At 42.0% G+C, this 27492-nt stretch overlaps 2 protein-coding genes across 5 annotated transcripts in view; one reads left to right on the top strand and one right to left on the bottom strand.

Moving 5' to 3' along the window:
- The window catches only part of WDR25 (WD repeat domain 25), a 106170-nt gene extending 97806 nt beyond the window's left edge, over positions 1 to 8364 (bottom strand). Inside the window, exons 1-2 of one of the 4 annotated variants that reach the window (XM_050954181.1) lie at positions 8272 to 8364; positions 710 to 1434 (exon numbers count right to left, since the gene is read on the bottom strand). In XM_050954181.1, coding sequence (XP_050810138.1) covers positions 710 to 1372 — 663 coding nt within the window. In that variant the 5' untranslated portion in view covers positions 1373 to 1434; positions 8272 to 8364. The other 3 variants (XM_050954179.1, XM_050954180.1, XM_050954177.1) reach the window with 3 other exon arrangements.
- A 180-nt stretch (positions 8365 to 8544) lies between these two features.
- The window catches only part of WARS1 (tryptophanyl-tRNA synthetase 1), a 45467-nt gene continuing 26519 nt past the window's right edge, over positions 8545 to 27492 (top strand). Inside the window, exons 1-3 of the mRNA XM_050954190.1 lie at positions 8545 to 8665; positions 25208 to 25417; positions 26531 to 26741. Coding sequence (XP_050810147.1) covers positions 25304 to 25417; positions 26531 to 26741 — 325 coding nt within the window. The 5' untranslated portion in view covers positions 8545 to 8665; positions 25208 to 25303. The remainder of the gene's footprint in view (positions 8666 to 25207; positions 25418 to 26530; positions 26742 to 27492) is intronic.

Below are 27492 nucleotides of genomic sequence, written 5' to 3'. Positions count from 1 at the left end.
AAAATCTGTTCCTTATTTCATACCAAGAGCTACAGGCAGACTGCTGTGTTTCTGGCTTCTTTAATTAAAAACAAAAATGATTGTGTGTCTAATATAGAAGCACTGTTCTATAAATTCTAATAAAATTAGTAAGAAGTCCTACAAGCACCATAATCATAGTCTATAGACCTTTAAAATAGCTTATATTCAATAGCTTAATTGATTTAGAAACATGAATTCTAAATCATCTCCGCAATCTTGTATTTTGATATATAATAAGCAAAGGGACGAATCATAGACTCATAGAATCATAGGACTGGAAGAGACCTTTCAGAGGTTTTCTAGTCTAGTACTTTGCACTCAAGGTAGGACTAAGTATTATCTAGACCATCCTTGACAGGTGATTGTCTAACCTGCTCTTAAAAACCTCCAATGATGGAGATTCCACAACCTCCCTGCAATCCTTAATTACCCACTGGAAAAATGAGATTGTGTGCTGAGAAGGCTTGCCATACTGGGGCCTCCAATAGGCTCTCGTCCTGCAAAGGATCTGATCAAGGTCTTAGTAGGTACTACACACATGGGACCCATTATCAAATACAGGCAGACTAAAAAGGCTGAGGGAGGCTTTCAGCAGGTAATAACCTTTCCCAACTGTTTTACTATTTAAAGAGATATACTATTTAAAGTCATATATAACACAAACCATTCCACCATGTAAGTACATTACCTTGAAAGTTTTATCCATGGAAGTGGAAAGAAGCATATGGCTCCATCCTTGTACAGGACACCACTGGACTTTATTAACTGGACCACTGTGATTGGACATCTGAAACACCAAGTTCCTTGGGATTTCAGTTGATTTGTACTTAGACCCTAAATATGGCTTAATACATTCAGAAACCTCTGTGGAAATTTGCTCTCCTGGTATTGCATAACTCTCTCTCTGTTCTTCAGATTCTTTTATTTCATACGCTTTAGAAGTTTTTTCTTGTCGAAGTCTTTTAGGGATATATGGTCTAATTCCCTTTATGGTAATAATCTTGTCCTGATGTACTCTCTTCTGAGAGAAACTTTCATTTCCAGAAAGTGTTTCAGCCTGGTTAGAATATTCTTTCCAGGGATAAACAGCTGCCAAATCCCTGTTATTAGCCTGTACCTTATATGCTGGAGCACCTTCACAAATAATGTTTGTGCCAGTACTGGCAGTATTCTCAACAGTCTGAATTTTATATGTAGATTTTGTGCCTAATCCACCGGGTGCAAAAAAGTGAATAGGATTCACAGCAGAACTTGCAAGTCTGGTTTCTCTGCTAGAAAGATTGAGATTTTCAGCCTTTCCAGTCTCTGTGTCAGAATCTGAATCATCATAAGCAACCAATGATGAATTCATCCTGGTCAGATATGGCAAAGTCCAATAATCTCTGTACTGAAATCCTCCAAAATGATGAATATCTGCAATTAAAGGAATCAATAATTCAGAAGACATTTCACTATAAAATATTTAAGGTTCTAAATCACTTAAAAACATATGTTTTGCAAATATAAATATGCATTTGTGTGCATATTTACCCGCACAATTTAATCTTTAATTCAACACACTTATACTTGCACTTCTACAGTATCTTTCATCTCAGGATCTCTTAGCACTTTATAAAAGTTAGTTACATTTTGCATAAATAACAAGCTGCATTCCACAAAACTGATGCAAAGGATTACAACAAAGAAAGCACAGACTTACCCGTGCAGTTATGATAGCACACTTTTAATCTGACCTGCCACCAGGTCTAGCCTGACACAATAAGAAGAATTATCCTGTAGTTTAGGGACGTGTAACTTTATGCAGAGGAACAACTACAAATGGAGCCAATATCACAGAGTCTTTCTTCTACCACATTGGTAGTGTAAAAGAGCATGAATGTGGCCCAAGTGATTGAAGAAAAAAGAAGCAGCCACAGAATTACTAAATGGATCACAGAATGGGTTTACAATCTGTAAATCTAACCACACCCACATTGTAAATTCAGCATCATCTTCAGTTTTACATAGGAAGCTTAGTTAAGTCATAATGAAATCACTGAGCATGTTAATATCTCTAGAAAATAGAAGTATGTATGGCTCAAGATATTTGTGATGCTATTATCTAGTGCCCATCTGAAAAAAAATAATTGTAATTTTGTGTCATAAGAACAGCCCTATAGGGTCAGACCAAAGGTCCATTTAGCCCAGTATCCTATCTTCCGAAAGTGGCCAGTGCCAGGTGCCCCAGAGGGAATGCGTAGAATAGGGAATCATAAGTGATCCATCCCCTCACCCATTCCCAGCTTCTGGAAAACAGAGGCTAGGGACACATCCCTGCCCATGCTGGCTAATAGCCATTGAGAACCTATCCTCCATGAATTTATCTAGTTCTTTTTTTAACTCTTATGGTCTTGGACTTCACAACATCCTCTGGCAAGGAGATCCACAGGTTGACTGTGCGCTGCGTGAAGAAATACTTCCTTTTATTTGTTTTAAACCTGCTGCCTACTAATTTCATTTGGTGACGCCTAGTTCTTGTGTTATGAGGAGTAAACAATACTTCCTTATCTACTTTCTCTACACCAGTCATGATTTTATAGACCTCAATCATATCTCCCATCAGCCTTCTCTTTTCCAAGCTGAAAAGTCCCAGTCTTATTAATCTCTCCTCATACAGAAGCTGCTGCATACCCCTAATCATTTTTCTTGCCCTCTTCTGAACCTTTTCCAAGTCCAATACACTTCTACCCCGATATAATGCAGTTGTGGGGAGCCAAAAATCCCTACCATGTTATAGATGAAATGCCGTTACATCAGGGTAGCAGTGGCAGGGCTGCAGCAGTGATTTAAAGAACTCCAGGCTCCGGCCGCTGCAGGGAGCCCAGGCCATTTAAATCACCGGCAGAGCCCCACTGCCACAACCCCAGCGTAGCAGCAGCAGGGCTCCAGTGATGATTTAAAGGGTCCAAGGCTCCTCGCAGCAGCCAGAGCCCTGGACCCTTTAAAGCACCACCAGAGCCCCTCTGCTACTGCGCTATATGTGAACCCATGTTATATCAGGCCGTGTTATAGCAGAGTAGAGGTATATATCTTTTTTGAGATAGGCGACCACATCTGCACACAGTATTCAAGATGTGGGCATACCATGGATTTAGATAGAGGCAATATGATATTTTCTAAACTATTATCAATCTCTTTCTTGATTATTCCCAGTATTCTGTTCACTTTTTTTTTTTTTTTTTTTTACTGCCGCTACACGTTGAGTGGATGTTTTCAGAGAACTATCCATAATGACTCTGAGATCTCTTTCCTGAGTGGTAACAGCTAATTATTTTATGTGTATAGTTGCGATTATGCTTTCCAATGTGCATGACTTTCCATTTATCAACATTAAATTGCATTTGCCATTTTGTTGCCCAGTCACCCAGTTTTGAGATGCTTTTGTAGCTCTTTGCAGTCTGCCTAGTCTTAACTATCTTGAGTAACTTTTTATCATCTACAAATTTTGCCACCTCACTGTTTACCTCTTTTTCCAGATCATTTATGAAAACATTGAATAGGACTGGTCCCAGAAGAGACCCCTAGGGGGACACCACTATTTACCTCTCTCCATTCTGAAAACTGAACATTTATACCTACCCTTTGTTTCCTATCTTTTAATCAGTTACCAATTCATTGGAGCACCTTCCCTCCTATCCCATGGCAGCTTACTTAAATTTTCAGAAAGCCTTTGACAAGGTCCCTCACCAAAGGCTCTTAAGCAAAGTACATTATATTCACTGGATCCCCTTTGTCCAAATGCTTGTTTACCCCCTCACAGGATTCTAGTTGATTGGTGAGGCATGATTTCCCTTTACTAAAACCATTTTGATTCTTCTCCAATAAATTATGTTCATCTGTGTGTCTGACAATTTTGTTCTTTATTATAGTTTCAACCAGTTTGCCTGGTACTGAAATCAGGTTCGCAGGCCTGGAATTGCCAGGATTACCTCGGGAGTTCTTTTTTAAAATTGGCGTCACATTATCTATCCTCCAGTCATCTGGTACAGAAGCTGATTTAAATGATAAGTTATAGACTACAGTTATCTGACGAAGTGGGTATTCCCCCACGAAAGCTCATGCTCCAATATGTCTGTTAGTCTATAAGGTGCCACAGGACTCTTTGCTGCTTTTACAGATCCAGACTAACATGGCTACCCCTCTGATACCAGACTACAGTCAGTAGTTCTGCAATTTCAGATTTGAGTTCCTTCAGAACTCTTGGGTGAATACCATCTGGTTATGGTGACTTATTGCTATTTAGTTTATCAATTCATTCCAAAACCTCCTCTAATGATACTTCAATCTGGGACAGTTCCTCAGATCTGTCACCTAAAAAGAATGGCTCATGTTTGGGAATCTCCCTGACATCAGCCATGAAGACTGTAGTTTGAAATAAAAAGTTTCTTTTAGATGCTTACATCTAGTATGAATGATGACATTTTATCCAGAATAATTAAGGATAAAATTTTGTCACGGAGGTCACAGAAGTCATGGATTCTGTGACTTTCAGAGACCTCCATGACATTTTCTGCTTCAGCCTCATGTCCCACGGCAGGGGCCGCTGCCAGCCCCAGAGCTCCCAGCCACCGGCAGAAGGAGCCCCAGAACTGTTAGCCGCCACCACCATCACCACCAGTAGGGACCCCGGAGCTATTGTCTTCTCTCCACTCCGCACCCCCAGCAGTCAAACCCACTCCCCTTATTCTTAGGAAAATTCATAGACATGTCATGGGCTTCCATGAATTTTTGTTCATTGCATGCAACTTGTCTGAGACTTTTACTAAAAATAACTGTGACAAAAACTTAACCTTGATAATAATCTATCTGTGTATTGATACCAGGAACATGCACATATATTTGAACATATGGTCCGTGTCCCTTGCAACCTTAGGCCCTTATCCTGCAAACACTTACACATGTGCTTAACTTCATTACTCTGCAAAGTCATATTGAAAAGAGTGTGGAAATGGAACTACTCACAGTAGTAGAGTTAAGCACAAACCTGAGTATCTGCAGAATCAGTACCTTATATCCCAGTTCTGCAAACATTTATGCATGTAAGTAGTCCATTAGAATTCAATGGGACTACTTAGATGCATAAAGTTACTCACAGGACTAAGTGTTTTCAGGATTCAGACCTTAGCATAAATCGGCAGTTTTCAAACTTTTTGAACTGAGTTCTCTCCCTGCCTCCCGAGTTACAATTTTTGGTTGCACTCCCCTAAGCCAGATAAAAATAGACATAATACCTGCCCCTTCCCTTTCAGTCTTCTGAGTGGGGGAAGGCGCATGCAACCATCTCTGAAAGTGGAGCCAGCACTGGGTGTGGAGGCTACTGGGAGTGGAAATCAGCGCAGCTGCTGCAAATGTTGACACTGACCCACTGAGTTGAGAGGGGGGATCCCCATCTGGTGTCACTGCTGAACATTCCTCTGTTCCCCTCTAGGGGAACACAACTCGCAGTTTGAAAACCTCTGGTATAGATAGAACAAGTCTCTAATATGCACATTTTATTCCAAGCAACAAGAGATTTACATTGTAGGTTGTGCTTCTATTTTACAATAGGATCCTCAAGCACAAACCCTTACTCCTGAGCAAGGTCCCACTAAAGCAAACAAGGCTCTGTCCAGAACTAAATGTTGATTCTTCCAAATCCATTTGCAGGAGAGTGACCTAAATATTTAACAGAAGTTTAAAAAAGCAGCATAGAGCTAAGTATAAAAAACATTAAATCCTCCCTCTAGAGGGCAACCCATGTCTTTATTTGAAGTTTATCATAGTACAAAACAATGGGACTATTTCATAAACAACAACAAAACCAGAAAAGAAGGGGCCAAACTCATCTCTGAGAAGGAGAGAAGAAAAATTGGAAAAGCATTTAAAAGGTTGCATGACTATCAACTCCTGTTCAAAACAAGATGGGTAATAAAAATTCATCCAGGTCAATTTTTACTTGTAGTATCTCTTATAAATGTCAATTTATCAGAGTTAATAACTGAATTTCTTTAAAGACAAAGTCCTTGAGTGGACAATGTAGCTCTTTCCTGACACACATATTTGGGTTCTAAAAATCCGTGCATGAAAACGCTGCTTATGAGCCATTGCTAAAAGTAACAACTACAACCAACAGATATTAATTATTTGTTTTATAGTAGTGGCCCCAGCCAAGACTGGTGCTCCATTGTGCTAAGCACTGAACAAATGTGTAGTAAGCCACAGACTCTGCCCTAAAAAGCTTACAATATAAACAGAGAGGACAGACAAAGGGAGAGAGAGGAAAGAGAGGCACAGAGAAGTAAAGTGAGTTTGTTAGACTTTCAAAGACTGATTTAGTGCTCTAAGATAAAAATTGCCTTTATATGGTAACTTGAACTAGGATGTCTAAACTACTGACAGGAATTTTCTTAGATAGAGAAAAACACTTTTCTTGAAGGGATAGCAGCTGTAATAGGCCTGAAAACAAAACAACCAACCTACACAACCAAAAAACCCAACAGATTTTACTTTTCATTTTATAATATAACTCTGTTTTAATACTAACAACAAAGACTGCGGAAGACAGATGTTTTCATAACTGTGTGTGTGAAACGGACCTTCCTTTTTGAGGACTGAAAGGCCACTGTCAACTTAAATTTGGTCAAGTTTAGACCCCCAAACCTGAAATTGACATTGTGCATGCCCACTCTTGCACACAGCCAATTGCAAGATTGAGGCCTTAAATTCTGTGAAAATAGCAGAAATGTTTCCAAAATTTTGTTTAGTGGTTGCAGTGAAAGCATCTGTTTTTAAGCAAATAAATATTCCCCAAAAATGTGTGTCTTTATTTTTCATGGTCAAAACTGAAGAGAAGTGCAAAAAAGTAGACAAAACAGTCACAAATCCACTGGATTTCAAATTCTCACTTTTACTAATCTAAAATGCTTATCCATGTGGCTGAGGCCAATCTAGCCAAGGCTGGCGCAGCTAAGGTCAGGTCCGATCCGGCCAGGGGCAGGGCTGCCCAGGGGTTAAGGTGGGTTCACTGGTAAGACTGATGCTTACTGGCTCGGTTAACATTTCACATCCCTACTGTTCTCTTTATAACAAGTCTTTACAACCTTTTCAATATTTAAAGACTTATCTGATCCCCCTTCAGTCTTCTTTTCTCAAGACTAAACATGTCCACTTCTTTTCAGCAGAACTATTGCCTAGCCAATTATTCCCTATTTGTAGTTACACATTTGATTTTTCCTTTCTAACGTTGTACTTCGCACTTGTCTTTATTGAATTTCATCTTGTTGATTTCAGCCCAAGTCTTCAATTTGTCAAGCTCACTCTGAATTGTAATCCTATCCTCCAGAGTATTTGCAATCCCTGTCAGCTTGGTTTATCTACAATTTTATAAGCATACTCTCCACTCCATTATCCAATTCATTAACATTTAATAGTACCAGACCCAAGACAGACCCCTGCAGGGTGCAAACAGATACATCCTCCCAATTTGTCAGTGAACCATTGACGATTACTCTGTGATTATGGTTTTTCAACCAGTATTGCACCAGTTATGCATTTGTAGCACGGGTTTTAAGTTGACAGTGCAGCTTAAGTATTTCTCCAGTCTCTTTTTCATGGGGAAAGTTTACTTGCGTGTTCTTAATGAGAACTAGACATTGAGCATCTAAACTCAGTATATGCATTGCCCTACCTAATAAGTAAGCATAAATTACCCAGGAGAGATATGGAGCAACATACAAATTGGGATATGGGGCACATATAAAAGGCCAATAACACACATAGTTGGCCACCTGCACAAGCACTTAATATGTTTGCACATTCTCAGCTTTGATAATTAGACCCTTCAAAATCTCAGTGCATGTCTTAACTAGATAAAATCTCCCCTTCTTCAACTCGCACCAGCCCATCAGAGAGAAAGGCACCTCAGAATCAGAATGACAGTGTCAGACAACAGGCAGATTACAAGCATCCAGAGCGCTCTTCTTCTGAAGGTGCTTAGAGTGGCAGGAGATAGGAATTTTTTTAATTAAATGTTTCAGTTAAAGACAAAAAGCAAAATCCTTCATCTCCCCCAACCGCTGTTGCCTCCAGCTCCCACTGAGATAACATACATTGTTTTTTAAATGTTCGCCTCCCCTCAGCCCCCCGGAGACACGGGGCAGCCTGACCCTGCAGCTCCTCCTACAGAGGAGGCCCCTCCTGAGGCCTGGCGAGGCTGGGCCCCACGTGCCCTACCTCTGCGGGGAACCCACGTCAGTTACCCGAAGGGAAGAAACCGACCAGGCCCCTTCCCAGGAACACATTCCACAGCAGCCAGTGGCGGGTCCGCTCCGCAAAGCGAGCCGGGTGGAAACAGGGGCTGCTCTGCTAACAGCCCCAGCGCGCGGCCGGCCAATGTAAATACCCCCCAGGCCACCCCAGCGCTGTAGTCAAGCGCCCGCAATGACAGACTCCACGTCTGGTCTGGGGAAGCGCGCCCGGTCGCCCTGCTTGCGCGGGTAGCAATGGTTCCGGCCGGGGTGCGCGTTTCCGACCGGGCAGGGTTGAGCAGCGCGCCGTGCCGGTTCTGGTCTGGTGCCCGGCGCTGACGGTGGCAGAGGTGCTGAGAAGGGGAGCCGGCCTCGCCAGGGTAAGGGGACAGGGGCCTGGCCGCGCTCGGGGGGCGGCGGCGGCTCCGGGTGGCCTTTGGGCGGGAGGGCTCTGGTGTGGGTTCACCCGCCATGGGCGCTCGGGATGTTCGTTCATCTGCATCGCCCTTGGGGCCTGGGAGAGTAGCGCCTCAGAGCGGATACCCGCCACTTCCTTCCGGGCGGTCCCCGGCAGGGGAGACATCAGCCACAGGGGGACCTGAGTGACTGCTCTGGTCCCTGCGCCGTGCGCTGCTAGCGGCTCTCGGAGCTGGCCGGCGTAGGCACCGGCTGTCTGGGCATGCGGCAGAGCAGTGCTTCCAGCCTCCCCAACCCTTTCAGGAGTCGGATTTGTCTTGTGTACTCCTCAACTTTCACCTCATTTAAAAACTTACAAAGTCAGGCACAAAAATGCAAAGTGTCGCAGCACACTAGTATTGAAAAATCGCTTGCTGTCTCATTTTGTCCATATGAAATTTTAGTTTGTACTGGCTTTGGTAGTGTTTTTTATTAGTCTGTTATAAAACTAGGCAAATAGCTAGATGAGCTGATATACCCTGTGGAAGATCTCTGTGTACCCCCGTTTGAGAATGAGGCCAGGGGCGGCCCAACTTCTGATGGTGAAAGAGACAAGCTTTTGAGATTACTCAGAGCTCTTCTTCAGGTCTCTGTGTAAGATGGAAGGGTTGTCACTCTCATCAACAGGAGTTGGTCCAATAAAAGAGATGACCTTGTCTCTCTAATATCCTGGGACTAACACAGCTGCAACAGCTCTGCATACACAGCTGTACAGTGCAGACATATTCTGAAAATACCTGCTCAATGTTCAGTGGCATTCAAAAAAGCTAACTTTAGGAACCATTAGGAAACAGATAGTTAATACAAAATCTGGTAATGTGTCTGTATAAATCCATAGTACATCCAGAAAAGATATACTAGCATTGGAAGAGGTGCAAAAAGGGGCAGCAAATATTATTCGGGGAGTATGAAACAACTTCTATGAGAAGAGAGATTAAAAAAACTTGCAATGTTCAGTTTAGAAAATTGATTAAAGGAGGATATAATAGAGGTCTATAAAATCACAAATGATGTGGAGAAAGTGAATAGGGAAGTGTCATTTACCATTCAGCATAACACAAGAACTAGGGCTCACCCAATGAAATGAATAGGGAGCATGTTTAAAACAAACAAAAGGAAGTACTTCTTCACACCATGCTGAGTCAATTTGTGGAATTCATTGCCAGGAATGAAGGCCAAAAGTGTAACTGGGTTCAAAAAAGAATTAGATAAGTTCATGGTGAATAGGTCCATCAATGGCTATTAACAAAGGTGGTCAATGGTGAAACCCCATGCTCTAGGTGTCCATAAATTTCCAGCTGCCAGAAGCTGGAACTGGATGACAGGACGATGGCTCACTTGAAATTGCCCTGTGTCATAAACAGATAGCTAAGGGTTAATGTCTCTTTCACCTGAAGCACCTGACCAGAGGACCAATCAGGAAACCGGATTTTTTCAACTTTGGGTGGAGGGAATTGTGTGTCTGAGTCTTTGTTTTCTGCCGGCCTGCTTTCTCTGAGCTTTGGAGAAGTAGTTCTGTTTTCTAATCTTCTGTTTCTAAGTGTAAGGACAAAGAGATCAGATAGTAAGTTCTATGGTTTCTTTTCTTTGGTATTTGCATGAATATAAGTGCTGGAGGGCTTTGATTTGTATTCTTTTTGAATAAGGCTGTTTATTCAATATTCTTTTAAGCAATCGACCCTGTGTTGTGTCATCTTAATACAGAAAGACCATTTGTACTTATTTTTCTTTCTTTTTATATAAAGCTTTCTTTTAAGACCTGTTGGAGTTTTTCTTTACTTCAGGGAAATTGAGTCTGTACTCACCAGGGAATTGGTGGGAGGAAGAAATCGGGGAGATCTGTGTGTTGGATTGCTAGCCTGATTTTGCATTCCCTCTGGGGGAATAGGAAAGTACTTTTTGTTTCCAGGATTGGGAACAGAGAGGGGGAGTCTCTCTGTGTAGTTTCACAGAGCTTGTGTCTGTGTATCTCTCCAGGAGCACCTGGAGGGGGGAAGGGAAAAAGGATTATTTCCCTTTGTTGTGAGACTCAAGGGATTTGGGTCTTGGGGTCCCCAGGGAAGGTTTTTCAGAGGGACCAGAGTGCCCCAAAACACTCTAATTTTTTGGGTGGTGGCAGCAGGTACCAGGTCCAAGCTGGTAACTAAGCTTGGAGGTTTTCATGCTAACCCCCATATTTTGGACGCTAAGGTCCAAATCTGGGACTAAGGTTATGACATGGTGGCAGCGGTGGGATATAGACAGAATCCAGAAGCCAGTAGAAATATTATATTTTTCTTTTCTCTGCTAAGGGCTTTTTAGCAGAGAGAAACAGTTGGTTTTAAAAGGGAACCAGAGAGAATTTTTTTTTTCTGCTCTCTCTGGCAGTTTGTGGCTTGCATAATAAGCAAGAAGCCATTACCAAACTGTTAAGGGTCTTTTGTCATGCAATAGCCCTCCCATTAGGAGGCAAGTACCAGCACTTATATGCATGCAAATAAAGTGGTTTTTCTGGTTTCCCTTCATTGAACATTAGCTAGAGAGAGAAAAGGGAAAAAGCACTGTTGCTAGGCAGACTCCAGGAGGCAACAGAACCTGCAGTTCAGAAGATAAACACCGGAGGGCACCCCAACACAAGAAAACAGGAACCATGACTTCTAAGGCAAAAATTGAGGCCGAAGAACAAATCAAAGAAGCTGAACACAGGCGAGAGATGGAAAAACACAAACAGGAACTGGAAATAAAACAAAAAGAGATGGAGATGAAAGAAAGAGAAGAACAAATCAAACAGGCAGCACACAAAAGAAAACTAGAAGAAGAAGAGTTCGCCCACCGAAGGAAACAAGAAGAAGAAGAGTTGGCCCACCGCCGAGAAATGGAAAAGCAACAAAAAGAGAATGAAGAGAAGGAAAAACAGAGAAAACATGAACTGGACTTGGCAAAAGCTGGGCTGCCTGTGCCAGCCAACCCTAACAACCCGGCGCCAAATATTGCTCCACAGCACAGGAAATTTCCCACCTACAAGGCAGGTGATGACACCGAGGCCTTCTTGGAAAATTTTGAAAGAGCATGTCTTGGGTACAACATCCCCGAAGACCAGTACATGGTAAAATTGAGGTCACAGCTCAGTGGACCTTTAGCAGAGGTGGCAGCTGAAATGCCTAAGCTGCAAATGAATGACTATAAACTTTTTCAAACCAAGGCCAGATACCGAATGGGGATAACCCCAGATCATGCCCGTCGGCGCTTCAGAACCCAAAAGTGGAAACCCGAGGTGTCATTTCCCAAACACGCCTACTACATTGCAAAAAACTATGAGGCCTGGATAACAGGAAACAACATTCAAACCTTGGAAGAACTGCACCTCCTCATACAAATGGAGCAGTTCTTGGATGGTGTTCCTGAAGACATCACACGGTACATACAAGATGGAAATCCCAAAGATATCGCTGAGGCGGGGGAGATTGGAGCCAAATGGATGGAACTGGCAAAAAGCAAGAAAGCTACTGTCAAGGGGAACGATTACCCCAGGGGGCACACAGACCATAAACCCTACAACCGAGGACAGCCAAAGACCCCACATACCACCCAAGTAAAGCCACAGATACCCTACCCTTCAACCTCACCAGTCTCCAGTAACTCACCTCGGCCCAGTGACCCATCAGATGGAAGATGCTTTAAGTGTAATGAACTGGGACATATCAAGGCCAAGTGTCCCAAGAACACCATGCGAGTACAATTCATTACACCACCATCACACCAAAGATCCCCAGGCCCGGATGCCTCTCAAATACCCTTGGAGCGAAGGGAAAATTTGAGAGTGGGCGGAAAGAAGGTTACTGCGTGGAGAAACACGGGGGCACAAGTGTCAGCTATCCACCAATCCTTCGTTGACCCCAAATTCATCAACCCAAAGGCCAAAGTTACAATTTACCCCTTCATGTCACAAGCTGTAGACTTGCCTACAGCTCAACTGCCTGTCAGTACAAAGGCTGGTCAGGAATGTGGACTTTTGCAGTCTATGACAATTATCCTATCCCCATGCTACTGGGGGAAGACTTGGCCAACCAGGTGAGGCGGGCCAAGAGAGTGGGAATGGTTACACGTAGCCAAACCAGGCAAGCTTCCAGACCCATTCCTGTTCCTGAACCGTCCACAGAGGCCCCGTCTGTGTTACCAGAGACCCAGACAGAGGTAGTGGACCCGGATTCCATGCCAACCACTGAAACAGCCACAGCACCTCCAGTCCCAGGCCCGGAACTGGAACAGCAACCAGCACCAGCAAGTGCAACTACATCTTCAAACTCAACGCCAGAGGGCGCCAGCGAGCCACAACTGGCAGAAGAAACAGACAGCCATACCCAAAAGGCTCAGCCAGAGCCTGAAATACCCTCAGGTGCACCAGCGAAGAGCGGTTCACCAGCAACGGAAACAACCCCATCACCTACATCGCTTCCAGAGGGACCAAGCCCAAGTCCACAGTCTGGGGAAGAACTGGTGACCCCAGCCTCAAGGGAACAGTTCCAGACTGAGCAGGAAGCGGATGACAGCCTTCAGAAAGCTTGGGCGGCGGCACGGAGCACCCCACCGCCTCTCAGCTCTTCTAATCGATCCCGGTTTGTTATAAACCAAGGACTTTTATACAAGGAAATTCTTTCTGGTGGACACCGGGAAGAATGGCAGCCGCAAAAACAGTTGGTGGTTCCAACTAAGTACCGGGGGAAGCTCTTAAGCTTAGCCCATGATCATCCCAGTGGCCATGCTGGGGTGAACAGAACCAAAGACCGGTTGGGGAAGTCCTTCCACTGGGAGGGGATGGGCAAGGACGTTGCCAAGTATGTCCGGTCTTGTGAGGTATGCCAAAGAGTGGGAAAGCCTCAAGACCAGGTCAAGGCCCCCCTCCAGCCACTCCCCATAATTGAGGTCCCATTTCAGCGAGTAGCTGTGGATATTCTGGGTCCTTTCCCAAAAAAGACACCCAGAGGAAAGCAGTACGTACTAACTTTAGTGGACTTTGCTACCCGATGGCCAGAAGCAGTAGCTCTAGGCAACACCAGGGCTAAACACTGTGTGCCTGGCCCTAACAGACATCTTTGCCAGGGTAGGTTGGCCCTCTGACATCCTTACAGATTCAGGGTCTAATTTCCTGGCAGGGACCATGGAAAAACTGTGGGAAACTCATGGGGTGAATCACTTGGTTGCCACCCCGTACCACCATCAAACCAATGGCCTGGTGGAAAGGTTCAATGGAACTTTGGGGGCCATGATACGTAAATTCATCAACAAATTCTCCAATAATTGGGACCTAGTGTTGCAGCAGTTGCTGTTTGCCTACAGGGCTGTACCACATCCCAGTTTAGGGTTTTCACCATTTGAACTTGTGTATGGTCACGAGGTTAAGGGGCCATTACAGTTGGTGAAGCAGCAATGGGAGGGGTTTACGCCTTCTCCAGGAACTAACATTCTGGACTTTGTAAGCAACCTACAAAGCACCCTCCGACACTCTTTAGCCCTTGCTAAAGAGAACCTAAAGGATGCTCAAGAAGAGCAAAAGGCCTGGTATGACAGACATGCCAGAGAACGTTCCTTCAAGGTAGGAGACCAGGTTATGGTCTTGAAGGCGCAACAGGCCCATAAGATGGAAGCATCATGGGAAGGGCCATTCACGGTCCAAGAGCGCCTGGGAGCTGTAAACTACCTCATAGCATTTCCCAATTCCTCACTAAAGCCTAAAGTGTACCATGTTAATTCTCTCAAGCCTTTCTATTCCAGAGATTTACAGGTTTGTCAGTTTACAGTCCAGGGAGATGATGCTGAGTGGCCTGACGGTGTCTACTACGACGGGAAAAAAGACGGTGGCGTGGAAGAGGTGAACCTCTCAACCACCCTGGAACGTCTGCAGCGGCAACAAATCAAGGAGCTGTGCACTAGCTTCGCCCCATTGTTCTCAGCCACCCCAGGACGGACTGAACGGGCATACCACTCCATTGATACAGGTAATGCTCACCCAATCAGAACCCCACCCTACCGAGTGTCTCCTCATGCCCAAGCTGCTATAGAACGGGAGATCCAGAACATGCTACAAATGGGTATCCGCTCATCTACCAGTGCATGGGCATCTCCAGTGGTTCTGGTACCCAAACCAGATGGGGAAATACGCTTTTGCGTGGACTACCGTAAGCTAAATGCTGTAACTTGTCCGGACAACTATCCAATGCCACGTACCGATGAGCTATTGGAAAAGTTGGAACGTGCCCAGTTCATCTCTACAATAGACTTAACCAAGGGGTACTGGCAAGTACCGCTAGATGAACCTGCCAAGAAGAGGTCAGCATTCGTCACCCATGCGGGGGTGTATGAATTCAATGTCCTTCCTTTCGGCCTTCGAAATGCACCCGCCACCTTCCAGAGGCTGGTAGATGGTCTACTAGCTGGACTGGGAGAATTTGCAGTTGCCTACCTTGATGATGTGGCCATTTTTTCAGACTCCTGGCCCGAACACCTACTACACCTGGAAAAGGTCTTTGAGCGCATCAGGCAGGCAGGACTAACTGTTAAGGCCAAAAAGTGTCAAATAGGCCAAAACAGAGTGACTTACCTGGGGCACCAGGTGGGTCGAGGAACCATAAACCCCCTACAGGCCAAGGTGGATGCTATCCAAAAGTGGCCTGTCCCAAAGTCAAAGAAGCAGGTCCAATCCTTCTTAGGCTTGGCCGGATACTACAGGCGATTTGTACCACACTACAGCCAAATCGCTGCCCATTGACCGACCTGACCAAAAAGACCCAGCCAAATGCCGTTAAGTGAACTAATGAGTGTCAAAAGGCCTTTACCCAACTTAAGGCAACGCTCATGTCTGACCCTGTGCTCAGGGCCCCGGATTTTGACAAGCCATTCCTAGTAACCACAGATGCATCTGAGCGTGGTATAGGAGCAGTGCTCATGCAGGAAGCAACAGATCACAACTTCCATCCTGTCGTGTTTCTCAGCAAGAAACTGTCTAAGAGGGAAAGTCACTGGTCAGTCAGTGAAAAGAAATGCTATGCCATTGTGTACGCCCTGGAAAAGCTACGCCCATATGTTTGGGGACGGCGGTTCCAACTACAAACTGACCATGCTGCACTAAAGTGGCTTCATACTGCCAAGGGGAACAACAAGAAACTTCTTCGTTGGAGTTTAGCTCTCCAAGATTTTGATTTTGAAATTCAACACATCACAGGAGCTTCTAACAAAGTAGCTGATGCACTCTCCCGTGAGAGTTTCCCAGAATTCAGTAGTTAAAAAGTGTTCTTAAAATGTAGAAGTCTGTTAGTTATATACTTAGAAGTATATGTAAAGGTGTATGTGTTGTATTAATCTGTTTATTTTCAAGTTCTAGAAGGAAATCGCCGCCAGTGAGCTTCCCCACTGTCTGCAATTTGGGGGGCGTGTCATAAACAGATAGCTAAGGGTTAATGTCTCTTTCACCTGAAGCACCTGACCAGAGGACCAATCAGGAAACCGGATTTTTTCAACTTTGGGTGGAGGGAATTGTGTGTCTGAGTCTTTGTTTTCTGCCGGCCTGCTTTCTTTGAGCTTTGGAGAAGTAGTTCTGTTTTCTAATCTTCTGTTTCTAAGTGTAAGGACAAAGAGATCAGATAGTAAGTTCTATGGTTTCTTTTCTTTGGTATTTGCATGAATATAAGTGCTGGAGGGCTTTGATTTGTATTCTTTTTAAATAAGGCTGTTTATTCAATATTCTTTTAAGCAATCAGCCCTGTGTTGTGTCATCTTAATACAGAAAGACCATTTGTACTTATTTTTCTTTCTTTTTATATAAAGCTTTCTTTTAAGACCTGTTGGAGTTTTTCTTTACTTCAGGGAAATTGAGTCTGTACTCACCAGGGAATTGGTGGGAGGAAGAAATCGGGGAGATCTGTGTGTTGGATTGCTAGCCTGATTTTGCATTCCCTCTGGGGGAATAGGAAAGTACTTTTTGTTTCCAGGATTGGGAACAGAGAGGGGGAGTCTCTCTGTGTAGTTTCACAGAGCTTGTGTCTGTGTATCTCTCCAGGAGCACCTGGAGGGGGGAAGGGAAAAGAATTATTTCCCTTTGTTGTGAGACTCAAGGGATTTGGGTCTTGGGGTCCCCAGGGAAGGTTTTTCAGAGGGACCAGAGTGCCCCAAAACACTCTAATTTTTTGGGTGGTGGCAGCAGGTACCAGGTCCAAGCTGGTAACTAAGCTTGGAGGTTTTCATGCTAACCCCCATATTTTGGACGCTAAGGTCCTTATGACACCCTGTTTTGCTAATTCCCTCTGAAGCATCTGGCACTGGTCACTGTCACAAACAGGATACTGAGCTAAATGGACCATTGATCTGACCCCGTATGGATGTTCTTATGTTCTGTTCATCAGAGTACAGATAGCAACTGAGGAGAATCAATCAAAGAAGAGTCCCATTCAGTTACATCACATGGAGACACATAGCTAAATATTGACAAATTTTATAAGCATTTATATACAAATGCAAGAAGTTTGAACACTAAGATGGGTGAACTTGAGTGTCTGGTATTAAATAAGGATCTTGATATAATAGGCATCACAGAAACTTGGTAGAACAATGATAATCAATGGGACGCTTAATATCAGGGTACAAATATAGGAATGACAAAGTAGGTTGTGCTGGTGGAGAAGTGGCGCTATATGTGGGGAAAAAAGTATAGAGTCCAATGTAGTAAAATCTTAAAAGAGTCAAACAATGCCATAGCCTCTCTGTGGCTAGAAATTTCATGCTTTTGAATAATAAGAGTACAGCAGCAGGAATATGCTGCCAACCACCTGACCAGGATGGTGGTGGTGACTGAGAGAGATTAGAGGGGCTACAAAAAAGCAGAAAACCCAATAATAATGAGTATCAGAGGGGTAGCCGTGTTAATCTGGATCTGTAAAAGCAACAGAGAGTCCTGTGGCACCTTATAGACTAACAGATGTCATGCATCCAACAAAGTGGGTATTCACCCACAACAGCTCATGCTCCAATACATCTGTTAGTCTATAAGGTGCGACGGGACTCTTCGCTGCGATACTAATGAGGGACTTCAACTATCCCCATATTGACTGAAAACATGTCACCTCAGGATGGGATGCAGACATAAGATTTCTGGACACTGTTAATGACTGCTTCCTGGAGCTGCTAGTCCTGGAACCAACAAGGGAAGAGGTAATTCTTGACTTTGGTCTAAGTTTTGCACAGATTCTGATCCAAGAGGTCAGTGTAACTGACCCACTCAGGAATAGCGACCATAAAGTAATTGCCATTGGATGTTGTGAAGTATAACTGTATGTCCATCTATATATAATTATGTTCTATATGTCTATATAGATAGTAGATTATAACTACTTGGAGTTGGCAACTTCACCCTTTGTTTGAAAAGTGCTTGTAATGAAAGAAAAGGTGATTTGGCTTTACCAAGCTCTGGTAGAGTGTGTAGTATTGTATTGTTTTGAACAGTTTTGCAGACTGGATTGTGCAAATATAGGGAGAGAATAAAAGCTTTCTTAAATACTACTACCATAACAATTATATACAGTAGAACCTCAGAGTTATGAACACCAGAGTTACGAACTGACCGATCAACCACACACCTCATTTGGAACCAGAAGTATGCAATCAGGCAGCAGCAGAGGCAAAAAAAAAAATAACAGGAAAGTTTTTAAAAAAGATTTGACATGATAAGGAAACTTTTTCTATGCTTGTTCCATTTAAATTAAGATGGTTAAAAGCATTTTTCTTTTGCATAGTAAAGATTCAAAGCTGTATTAAGTCAATGTTCAGTGTTCATCAACACACACACAACTACACCTAGTTATCTACTGACGAGGTTTGATTGGCCTGTTACCGCAGTTATGGACTTTCTTGTTACTTCTAAGTAACAAAGTTTTACTGTACCTGAGTTCACTCAATGCTGGTTTCACTATATTCTTTATAGAACTATTTAGGATGAAAATGCAAAACCAAAAATTTACGCTATTATAAAGAGAAGGAAGTTGTTCTGTTTGTATAGCAGCAAGGGAAAGTATGCTGTGTTTTGTAAAATTACTTTCTTAACTGATGGATTTTCCTACCAGCTAGAGCACTGAAGTACAGTAGTTGCAGTCACAAGTCAAAGGTTCAGTGTTAATTTTATACTAAAATACTCCTAACTCTAGCCTATTTTTTATAAACATCAGCTTCACATGTAAAGATAAATTGAGTTAGAAGAAAAGTGTATGTATATATTAGTCTACAGAGAGTTAGATAAGATTTGACCGTGAGTGTAAAGGTAGTTATAGCAATACCAAAACACCAGTTATTCTCTGGCTGCATCTGAGATCAAAAGTGACACTTGAAAAATGGTTCTAACTTATTACTACCATAGTCTATTTTCTCTTTTCATTTCATCTTGGGAGCTTTGTCATTTCTCAGCGTTTTATAGGAAAAGTAAATACAAATGAGCTTATGCAAAATTAAGACATTTTCATTTTGTAATTCATGATTCAAAGGAAAATGAGCCTCATCTTCTAAAGTGTTGGCTTATCACCTTGCTACGGCCTTTGCATAATAATGGTTATTGTTTTTCTCTGACTCATCAGGCATTGTCCACTGCCAGAAGCAAAAACTAAATGTCTTAGATAGTCTGATTTCAAACTCCAGTGCATATTATTTTCCTGAAAACATTCCTAGTAGTGGGTATCAGGATGTTTTGAATGTTCTTAGTCACAAAACAAATTCCTATCCTACACTCTGTTTTGGGACTATTTATATTGTTAACACTGGAAAGGATTCAAAACAATGTGTCAGATCGAAATATGAGATAAATCCTGTTCTTTCTTATGAATAATTCAACATAATAGTTTTCCTCAACTTCAGAGCTCAGTGAAGAACGCTGTCCATCTTTGTGGTGGTGGTGGTGGTGTCCTGAATCTCCATTCCATCAACACAGCTGGATGCCACACTCCACTTCATCCTGAGCTCAGTCAACTAGATTTTAGCTTTGGAGAATTACTCTTTGCAATTTGCAGTCCTCACTGCCTGCATCTTTCACTGGACTGACTGCATTATGTTTGCTTCCTCCAAAAATTCAATCTTCCTTATGCAATGTTCTTTATGTTCTAAACAAATGCCTTGCCTCAGTCATTAATGAGGTTAATGAAGAGCTTAAGGATAATGGTAGGATGACAAATGGTAATGAGGATATTGAGGTAAATATTACCATATCCGAGGTAGAAGCCAAACTCAGACAGCTTAATGGAACTAAATTGTGGGGCTCAGATAATCTTCATCCAGGAATATTAAAGGAACTGGCACATGAAATTGCAAGCCCATTAGCAAGAAATTTTAATGAATCTGTAAACTCAGGGGTTGTACCGTATGACTGGAGAATTGCTAACATAGTTCCTATTTTTATAAAGGAAAAAAAAGTGATCCGGATAACTGCAGGCCTGCTAGTTTGAGATCTGTAGTATGCAAGGTCTTGGAAAAAATTTTGAAGGAAAAAGTAGTTAAGGACATTGAGGTCAATGGTTTTGCAAAAGGTAGCTCATGCCAAACCAACGTGATCTCCTTCTTTGAGAAGGTAACAGATTTCTTAGACAAAGGAAACACAGTGTAACTAATTAACCTCGATTTCAGTAAGGCATTTGATACAGTTCCACATGGGGAATTATTAGCTAAATTGGACAAGATGGAGATCAATATGAAAATTGAAAGGTGGATAAAGAACTGGTTAAAGGGGAGACTATAACGGGTCATACTGAAAAGTGAACTGTCAGGCTGGAGGGAGGTTACTAGTGGAGTTCCTCAGAGATCAGTTTTGGGACCAATCTTATTTAATCTTTTTACTACTGACTGTGGGCCAAAAAGTAGGAATGTGCTAATACAGTTTGTGGATGACACAAAGCTAGGAGATATTACCAATATAGAGAAGGACTGGGATATCATACAGGAAGATCTGGATGACCTTGTAAACTGGAGTAATAGTAATAGAATTAAATTTAAAATAGTGAAAAGTGCAAGGTCATGCATTTAGGGAGTAATAACAAGATTTTTTGTTATAAGCTGGGGACGCATACCTTGGAGTAACACAGGAGGAGAAGGATCTTGGAGTATAGGTTGATCACAGGATGACTATGAACTACCAATGTGATATGGCCGTGTAAAAAGCTAATGCAGTCTTGGGTTGCATCGGGCGAGGTATTTCCAGTAGAGATAAAGAGGTGTTAGTTCTGTTATACAAGGCACTGGTGAGACCTCATCTGGAATAGTGTGTGCAGTTCTGGTCTCCCATGTTTAAGAAGGATGAATTCAAACTGGAATAGGTACAGAGAAGGGCTACTAGGATGATCCAAGGAATGGAAAACCTGTCTTATGAAAGAAACTCAAAGAGCTTGTCTTGTTTAGTCTAACCAAAAGAAGGCTGAGGGGAGATATGATTGCTCTCTATAAATATATCAGAGGGATAAATACCAGTGACGGAGAGGAATTATTTAAGCTCAATACCAATGTGGACACAATGACAAATGGATATAAACTGGCCATCAGGAAGTTTAGACTTGAAATTAGACAAAGGTTTCTAACCATCAGAGTAGTGAAGTTCTAGAACAGTCTTCCAAGGGGAGCAGTGGGGGCAAAAGACATATCTGGCTTCAAGACTAAGCTTGATAAGTTTATAGAAGGGATGACATGATGGGATAGCCTAATTTTGGCAATTAATTGATCTTTGACTAGTAGCGGTAAATATGCCCAATGCCCTGTGATGGGATGTTAGATGGGGTGGGATCTGCATTACTACAGAGAATTCTTTCCTGGGTGTCTGGCTGGTGAGTCTTGCCCACATGCTCAGGGTTTAGCTGATCACCATATCTGGGGTCGGGAAGGAAATTTCCTTCAGGGCCCATTGGCAGAGGCCCTGGGAGTTTTTCGCCTTCCTCTGCAGCGTGGGGCATGGGTCACTTGCTGGAGGATTCTCTGCACCTTGAAGTCTTTAAACCACAATTTGAGGACTTCAGTAGCTCAGGCATAGGTTAGGGGTTTGATACAGGAGTGGGTGGGTAAGATTCTGTGGCCTCTGTTGTGCAGAAGGGCAGACTAGATGATCATAATGGTCCCTTCTGACCTTAGTCTATGATTCTATGATTCAGTTCTGCTATGCTGAATAGCATAACACTACCCTAGTCTTCTTTCAAGAGTCATCCGATTTTACTTTCCTCAGATAGGAGTGGTCTTCTCTAGTGTACTGCTGAAGCCCATCAGCTTCAGATGGTGTCATTTCAGGCTTTCAGGATGGAGATGTGCTGCAAATAGAATAATTAAATTATATCAAACTATGCATAAATGTTAACGGTGCATATAAAAAACTGGTGTTTAACTTCATGTATTGTATATTTTGAAGCCAAGTAATATAACCATGGTAGCCCCACATAAGGATGCAGTGTTAACCTTCTTAAAAGATGATATAAAACCCTTTTTGGATTTGTGGGTTTAATAATTTCATTTCCTTATCCAGCCAAACATTTTTTTTGCCTACAAGAAACAAGAAAAATACTAAATTGCAAAATAGAATATAAAAATAAGTTATGTAGGAGTTTGTAAAAGAATTTCCCGTTATGGAGGAAACATTGTTAAATGTTAAATCAGTCATAACATAATTAAATGAAATAAGGCTAAATGGCATGTTATTTAAATAACATCTTATTAAAGGGTTACTGAACTAAGCAATCAAAACTAGTGACCATTCAAACTGCATGTACCGTTAATCAAGGCAGTTTTATTTAAAATAAGAATTTGATATAGTGGTGGGCTGATAAGAGGATAATACTAGCTGTAGTTGGTGCTCAGCTGTTCCATAACCTGAAAACATTGCAGCTGGTTAAGGAACAGAACCTTGATGGTTAGCTACATTTTAGTTAACCATGGCAACCCCTCATTATGTTTCCCGAGCAGACAAAAGGCTCATAGTATGATGACAGTCTAAAGGTATATTTTGTAAACAAGTTGTGATCAGACTGTTTTGCGGGAAGAAGACTTTGTAGTGTTGAACAGCTAGTGTGAATACTGTAGGCTTGTTTTTGGAACTCTGGAACAGTGAAACCAAGAGGGTGATTTTTTGCAATTTTCTTTTAGGATTAATTAAAGTTAGGTCTTGTAAATCCATTTCTAATTATGCATCCTATACAGAATTCTGTCAATAAACTGTTTAGGAATCTGTTTTTTAAGAGTTCTTGAATATTTGGATGCATGTTAAGATCAATCTTCAAAGCAAATTTGCCCCTCAGTAGCATTAGGGATAATCTTCTAGTCCCTGAACCTGCAACTTGTTCTATGCAGATAGACCTTTATGCCCAGGTGTCCCTTTGAAGTGAGTGAGGTGCCAAGTGGGCTTCTGGGCCTTTGTCTGATAAGGAATACTTAAGGTGTGAGGTGCATCTTTCAAACTGACCGCTGATGGTAGCTGTACTGTTATAAGACTAATTTAGTCTTCAATTTGTTGTGTATCCATCACATATGAATGAAGGGCATTTCAAAACAAGCACTCTCTGCTAGAGATCCTCGCTGTGTCTTGCGCTCACGCTGTGTTCAGCACAGAGGTATGATATGTCTTTTTTGGGACAATCACAGCTCACCCAGTAAGGTTGCTTTCTCTGAATTATGACATCCCCTCTTCTTGCAACACACTAATCTTTTTTCTTTGTCAATATGGAGAACTCACTGTCAATGTAAACATGTTTTTTTTAATCTTCTATTCTTCTGTATCAAATTACAAGATTAAATAAATCCTTGATTGATGCCTGAACACTAGTATAATCAATGTGCTTGCATTTTTACACAAACCACCGTTACTATTTTAAAAGCTATTCTCAGGATATTTTCTGTGAATAAGCGACAGGAAATGGATCACTTGATGATTACCTGTTCTGTTCATTCCCTCTGGGGCACTTGGCATTGGCCGTTGTCAGAAGACATGATACTGGGCTAGATAGGCCTTTAGCCTGATCCAGTATGGCCGTTCTTATGACATTAACCTGTTTTTTGCTTGAGCTTCTGCATATTGTATTCCTTTCTGAATACAATTCTTTCAGGATCACATAGAGAAAACTCTATCCCCACAACCCAACCATGTTTTCATTATAATTGAACTAATGGTTGCCACATTTCTTAGTCATAAATGCAAACCCTTTATTAGAATAAACAAACCAATACAAAGGTTACTCTAATTAAATTGTCTTTAAAGACTAAAACCTGAAAGAGGAGGAAGAAATTCCAGTAGTAGAAAGTAGTGTCGGGACCTGGGGACTGGAACCTGAGTCTGCAGATCCAGGTTCATTTGATATTCCCAGAGTGCCACATGCAGAGGCAAAGCCAGGGAGCACTGTGGAGAGTAGATACCACAGGAAGTACCGTCCAAGAGACTGAGTGATAGTACCCCATGGCCCTCTGATTGGTCATGTGCCCCTACTTAACCTCAGGGGTTGGCCCAATAAGTTGTCTGGGCAACGACACAGACTTTGGCCTGCTCCAATACCAGATTTCGCCTCATCTCCTGATCTACAATTTCCAACTCCAGCCTGACTCTGACTCTGATTCCTGCCTCTCGATTCTAATCTGGTGCTATTTCTGAAGCTATTCTGGGAGATTTTTTCCCCCCCAACGTGACATAATATCGTTTTCTTAAAATATCCTATTAAAATCTCCTGGATTGCTTTCAGTAGTCACCAGGACATCAATGCCGATTCTGGGAGACTGCAGGCCAATCCTAGAGGGCTGGCAACCGTATCTGGTGGGCAGACCTCAGGCCAGCTGTGACCACTAGGCAAGACCACCTATGGCCCAGTCCCTTACAGGTGGTCCTTTAGACAGAGAACGTATAACCAAGCGGGAGTTAAGAATTTAATGTATAATCAGTACTATGTGAACTTCTGTTTTTGCAAATTGTTAAAGTACCTTCATTGTACTTTTGTGGACTGCAGCTAAATAAAGGGGAAAATAAATATTAAAAGGGACAAAGAACAATTTTAGAAGAAAAAGAAAACTAAAACCTTACCTGAGATATGATGAGCTCAAGATGTGTTTCATTGTTTTGGGAGTTTTTTTGTTTGTTTTTAAGATTGTGTGTGCTGATGGGAGAATTATAACATACTTTGAAACATAAAATGAGCCAGTATGGTTTAGTTAGTTCACAAACGTAGATTTAAAGGAACAGTATTCTGAATCAACCTGTGATTTAATTTCCTCTGGAGCAGTGCCCATCTTCTAGTTCAAACATCTAAACACCTGCTATGAAATGATTTCATTGTGCTACGTGTCTTTGGTTTCTGAAAAACAGTGCTGAAAAAACGGACTCTCCAAATATATTACTTACTATGGGTGAAATTAAATAGTATTATTTCAGATGGGTAGAATAAGAATTTGAACAGAAGTTTTTAAAATTACAGTAAAATAAAACATATGACCTGGTTATCTCTTTACAGTTCTCCTTCTCCAGTCTGTTGCTGCAGCTATTTTGAATCTGTGGGATAAAATACTTTATATTGTGAATAAAAGGGATAATTTACACTCCTGAAAAAATGGCAGACATTCAGAACGGTGACTCTTGCTCTTCAAGTCCACTCGAGCTGTTTGAAAGAGTGACTGCACAAGGAGAAAAAGTCAGATCACTGAAAGCAGGGAAAGCATCAACGGTAATTTTATTTCATTTGTTGAACTCTTTCCATTTTGCAGCTTAGTTCTCTCTTAACACATTGAACAGTTTTTTGGCTTGAGATGCTATTTTATATTCCAGTAATAAAATAATATTTTCTTTTTAAAATGTTTTGTCCAAACTTTGCAATTATTAATATTACCTCGTTCAAAATGGCCAAAGTTGTTTTTCCTGGAGCAGGAACTGGGAGTCACTAGACTTAGGGTCTAATTCTGCCACTGACTTGCTACGTTGCCTTTCTTAAGTCAATTAGTCTTGTTGCATTTCAGTTTTCTTATCTTTAAATTGTAGATTGTAATACTGACCTTTCTAAACTATTTTGAGATTTTTGAGTGCAATGCACTGTATAAAAGTATTATCATACCTATTAGAAAATGTGGTTTTCAGTGTATATTCACTGAGTGCCAACTCCTAGTCTTGTGGAAGTCATTTGGCAATTTTCTGTTAATTTAAGTGGGATTAGCATTTGGCTCTAAATACCTGACCCTGTCATCAGTCTGTGTGCAAATAGAATTAATTTCAGTAGGTGATCTACATGGGGACTGGCTACAGGTTTGGGCTCTTAAGATTTGTTTTTCAAGTGGAACTTGTATAAGAACTCTTCGCACATGGGAGTGTGTGCATGCATGAGCTGTTACAATAACATTAAATTATATAGAACATAAAATAACTTTGAGATGTAAAGAACTAAAAAATGTGAAATATAACTACTACAGGAGTATTTCTAGAGTAACTAATAATTTTATAGCACTTTCTATCTAAGCATATCTACAAACTTTATACTTAAATGAATTAAGCCTCACCACTTCCTTGTGAGGCAGGTAATTATCTTTATCCCTGATTTACAAATGGAAAAGTGAGGCACAGAGAGTGCCTTGAGTGGCTTGCCCAAGTTTACACAGTAAATTCTTATGATTTGTATACAGGGAGTGTTAAGAAACTGTCCCACCTGCCACTTCTTTTTCTTTTATCTTGGACATTGATCCTGCTTAACTTGAAGTCAATGCATGTGTGAAGTGTTTGGAGGAGAAAGGCCGTACTAACACTTTGTCTGAAGCACCGTCCATCTTAAAATTGTTTTTCCTTTGCGCAGGATGAAATCGATGCAGCAGTGAAGCTGTTATTGTCATTAAAAGTGACCTATAAAACAGCAACAGGACAAGATTACAAGGCTGGTTCTCCTCCAGTAGATTTCTCACCAGTAAGCAATAATGGTCCAACTACTACACAGGATGAGGATTTTGTAGACCCTTGGACAGTGCAGACATCCAATGCGAAAGGTGTAGACTACAACAAACTTATAGGTATTCTACTCTCTCATTTTAAACAGCACTCTTAGCAAAATGTAACATCTGTAAGATGAGTCTGATTACGCTAAGGACTGTAAAAATAGCAAATGTTTTACTACAGTGTTTCTCAAACTGAGGTTGCCGCTTGTGCAGGGAAAGCTCCTGGCAGGCCAGGCTGGTTTGTTTACCTGTCCCATCCGCAGGTCCGGCCAATCGCGGCTCCCACTGGCCACGGTTCACTGCTGCAGGCCAATGGGGGCTGCTGGAAGTGGCAGCCAGTAAGTCCCTTGGCCCACACCACTTCCAGCAGCTTCCATTGGCCTGGAGCAGCGAACCATGGCTAGTGGGAGCCGCAGTCGGCCGGACCTGCAGACGGGGCGGGTAAACAAACCAGCCTGGCCCACCAAGGGCTTTCCCTACACAAGCGGCAACCCCAGTTTGAGAAACACTGTTTTACTATAGGCTCTATTTCAAAATGAGAAAATATGTTGCCAGGATGTTTCACTTTTGTCACTTTGATATTAATGTCACTTACATTATATTCTATTAATGTAGAATATAATAGGGAGAGGTGGTAGGGACCAGTTTCCATTATACTGTATCTTTACACGCTACTGTCTTTCTGAAGCATTCGTCTTTGGGACTGAAAACATCCAAGGGTTGGTCTCCACTTTGTGAATTTCTGTTTTTAAAATTTGAGCAAAATTCCTTCCATTCTCCTTTTTTTTTTTTTCCTTTAAACTTATCTTTCCCATTCATATATTTA

This window comes from Gopherus flavomarginatus, chromosome 5, assembly GCF_025201925.1.
Source record: "Gopherus flavomarginatus isolate rGopFla2 chromosome 5, rGopFla2.mat.asm, whole genome shotgun sequence".
NCBI lineage: Eukaryota > Metazoa > Chordata > Testudines > Testudinidae > Gopherus > Gopherus flavomarginatus.
The sequence above is the reverse complement of the archived record's forward strand: the minus strand, read 5'-3'. Positions and strand labels throughout refer to the sequence as shown.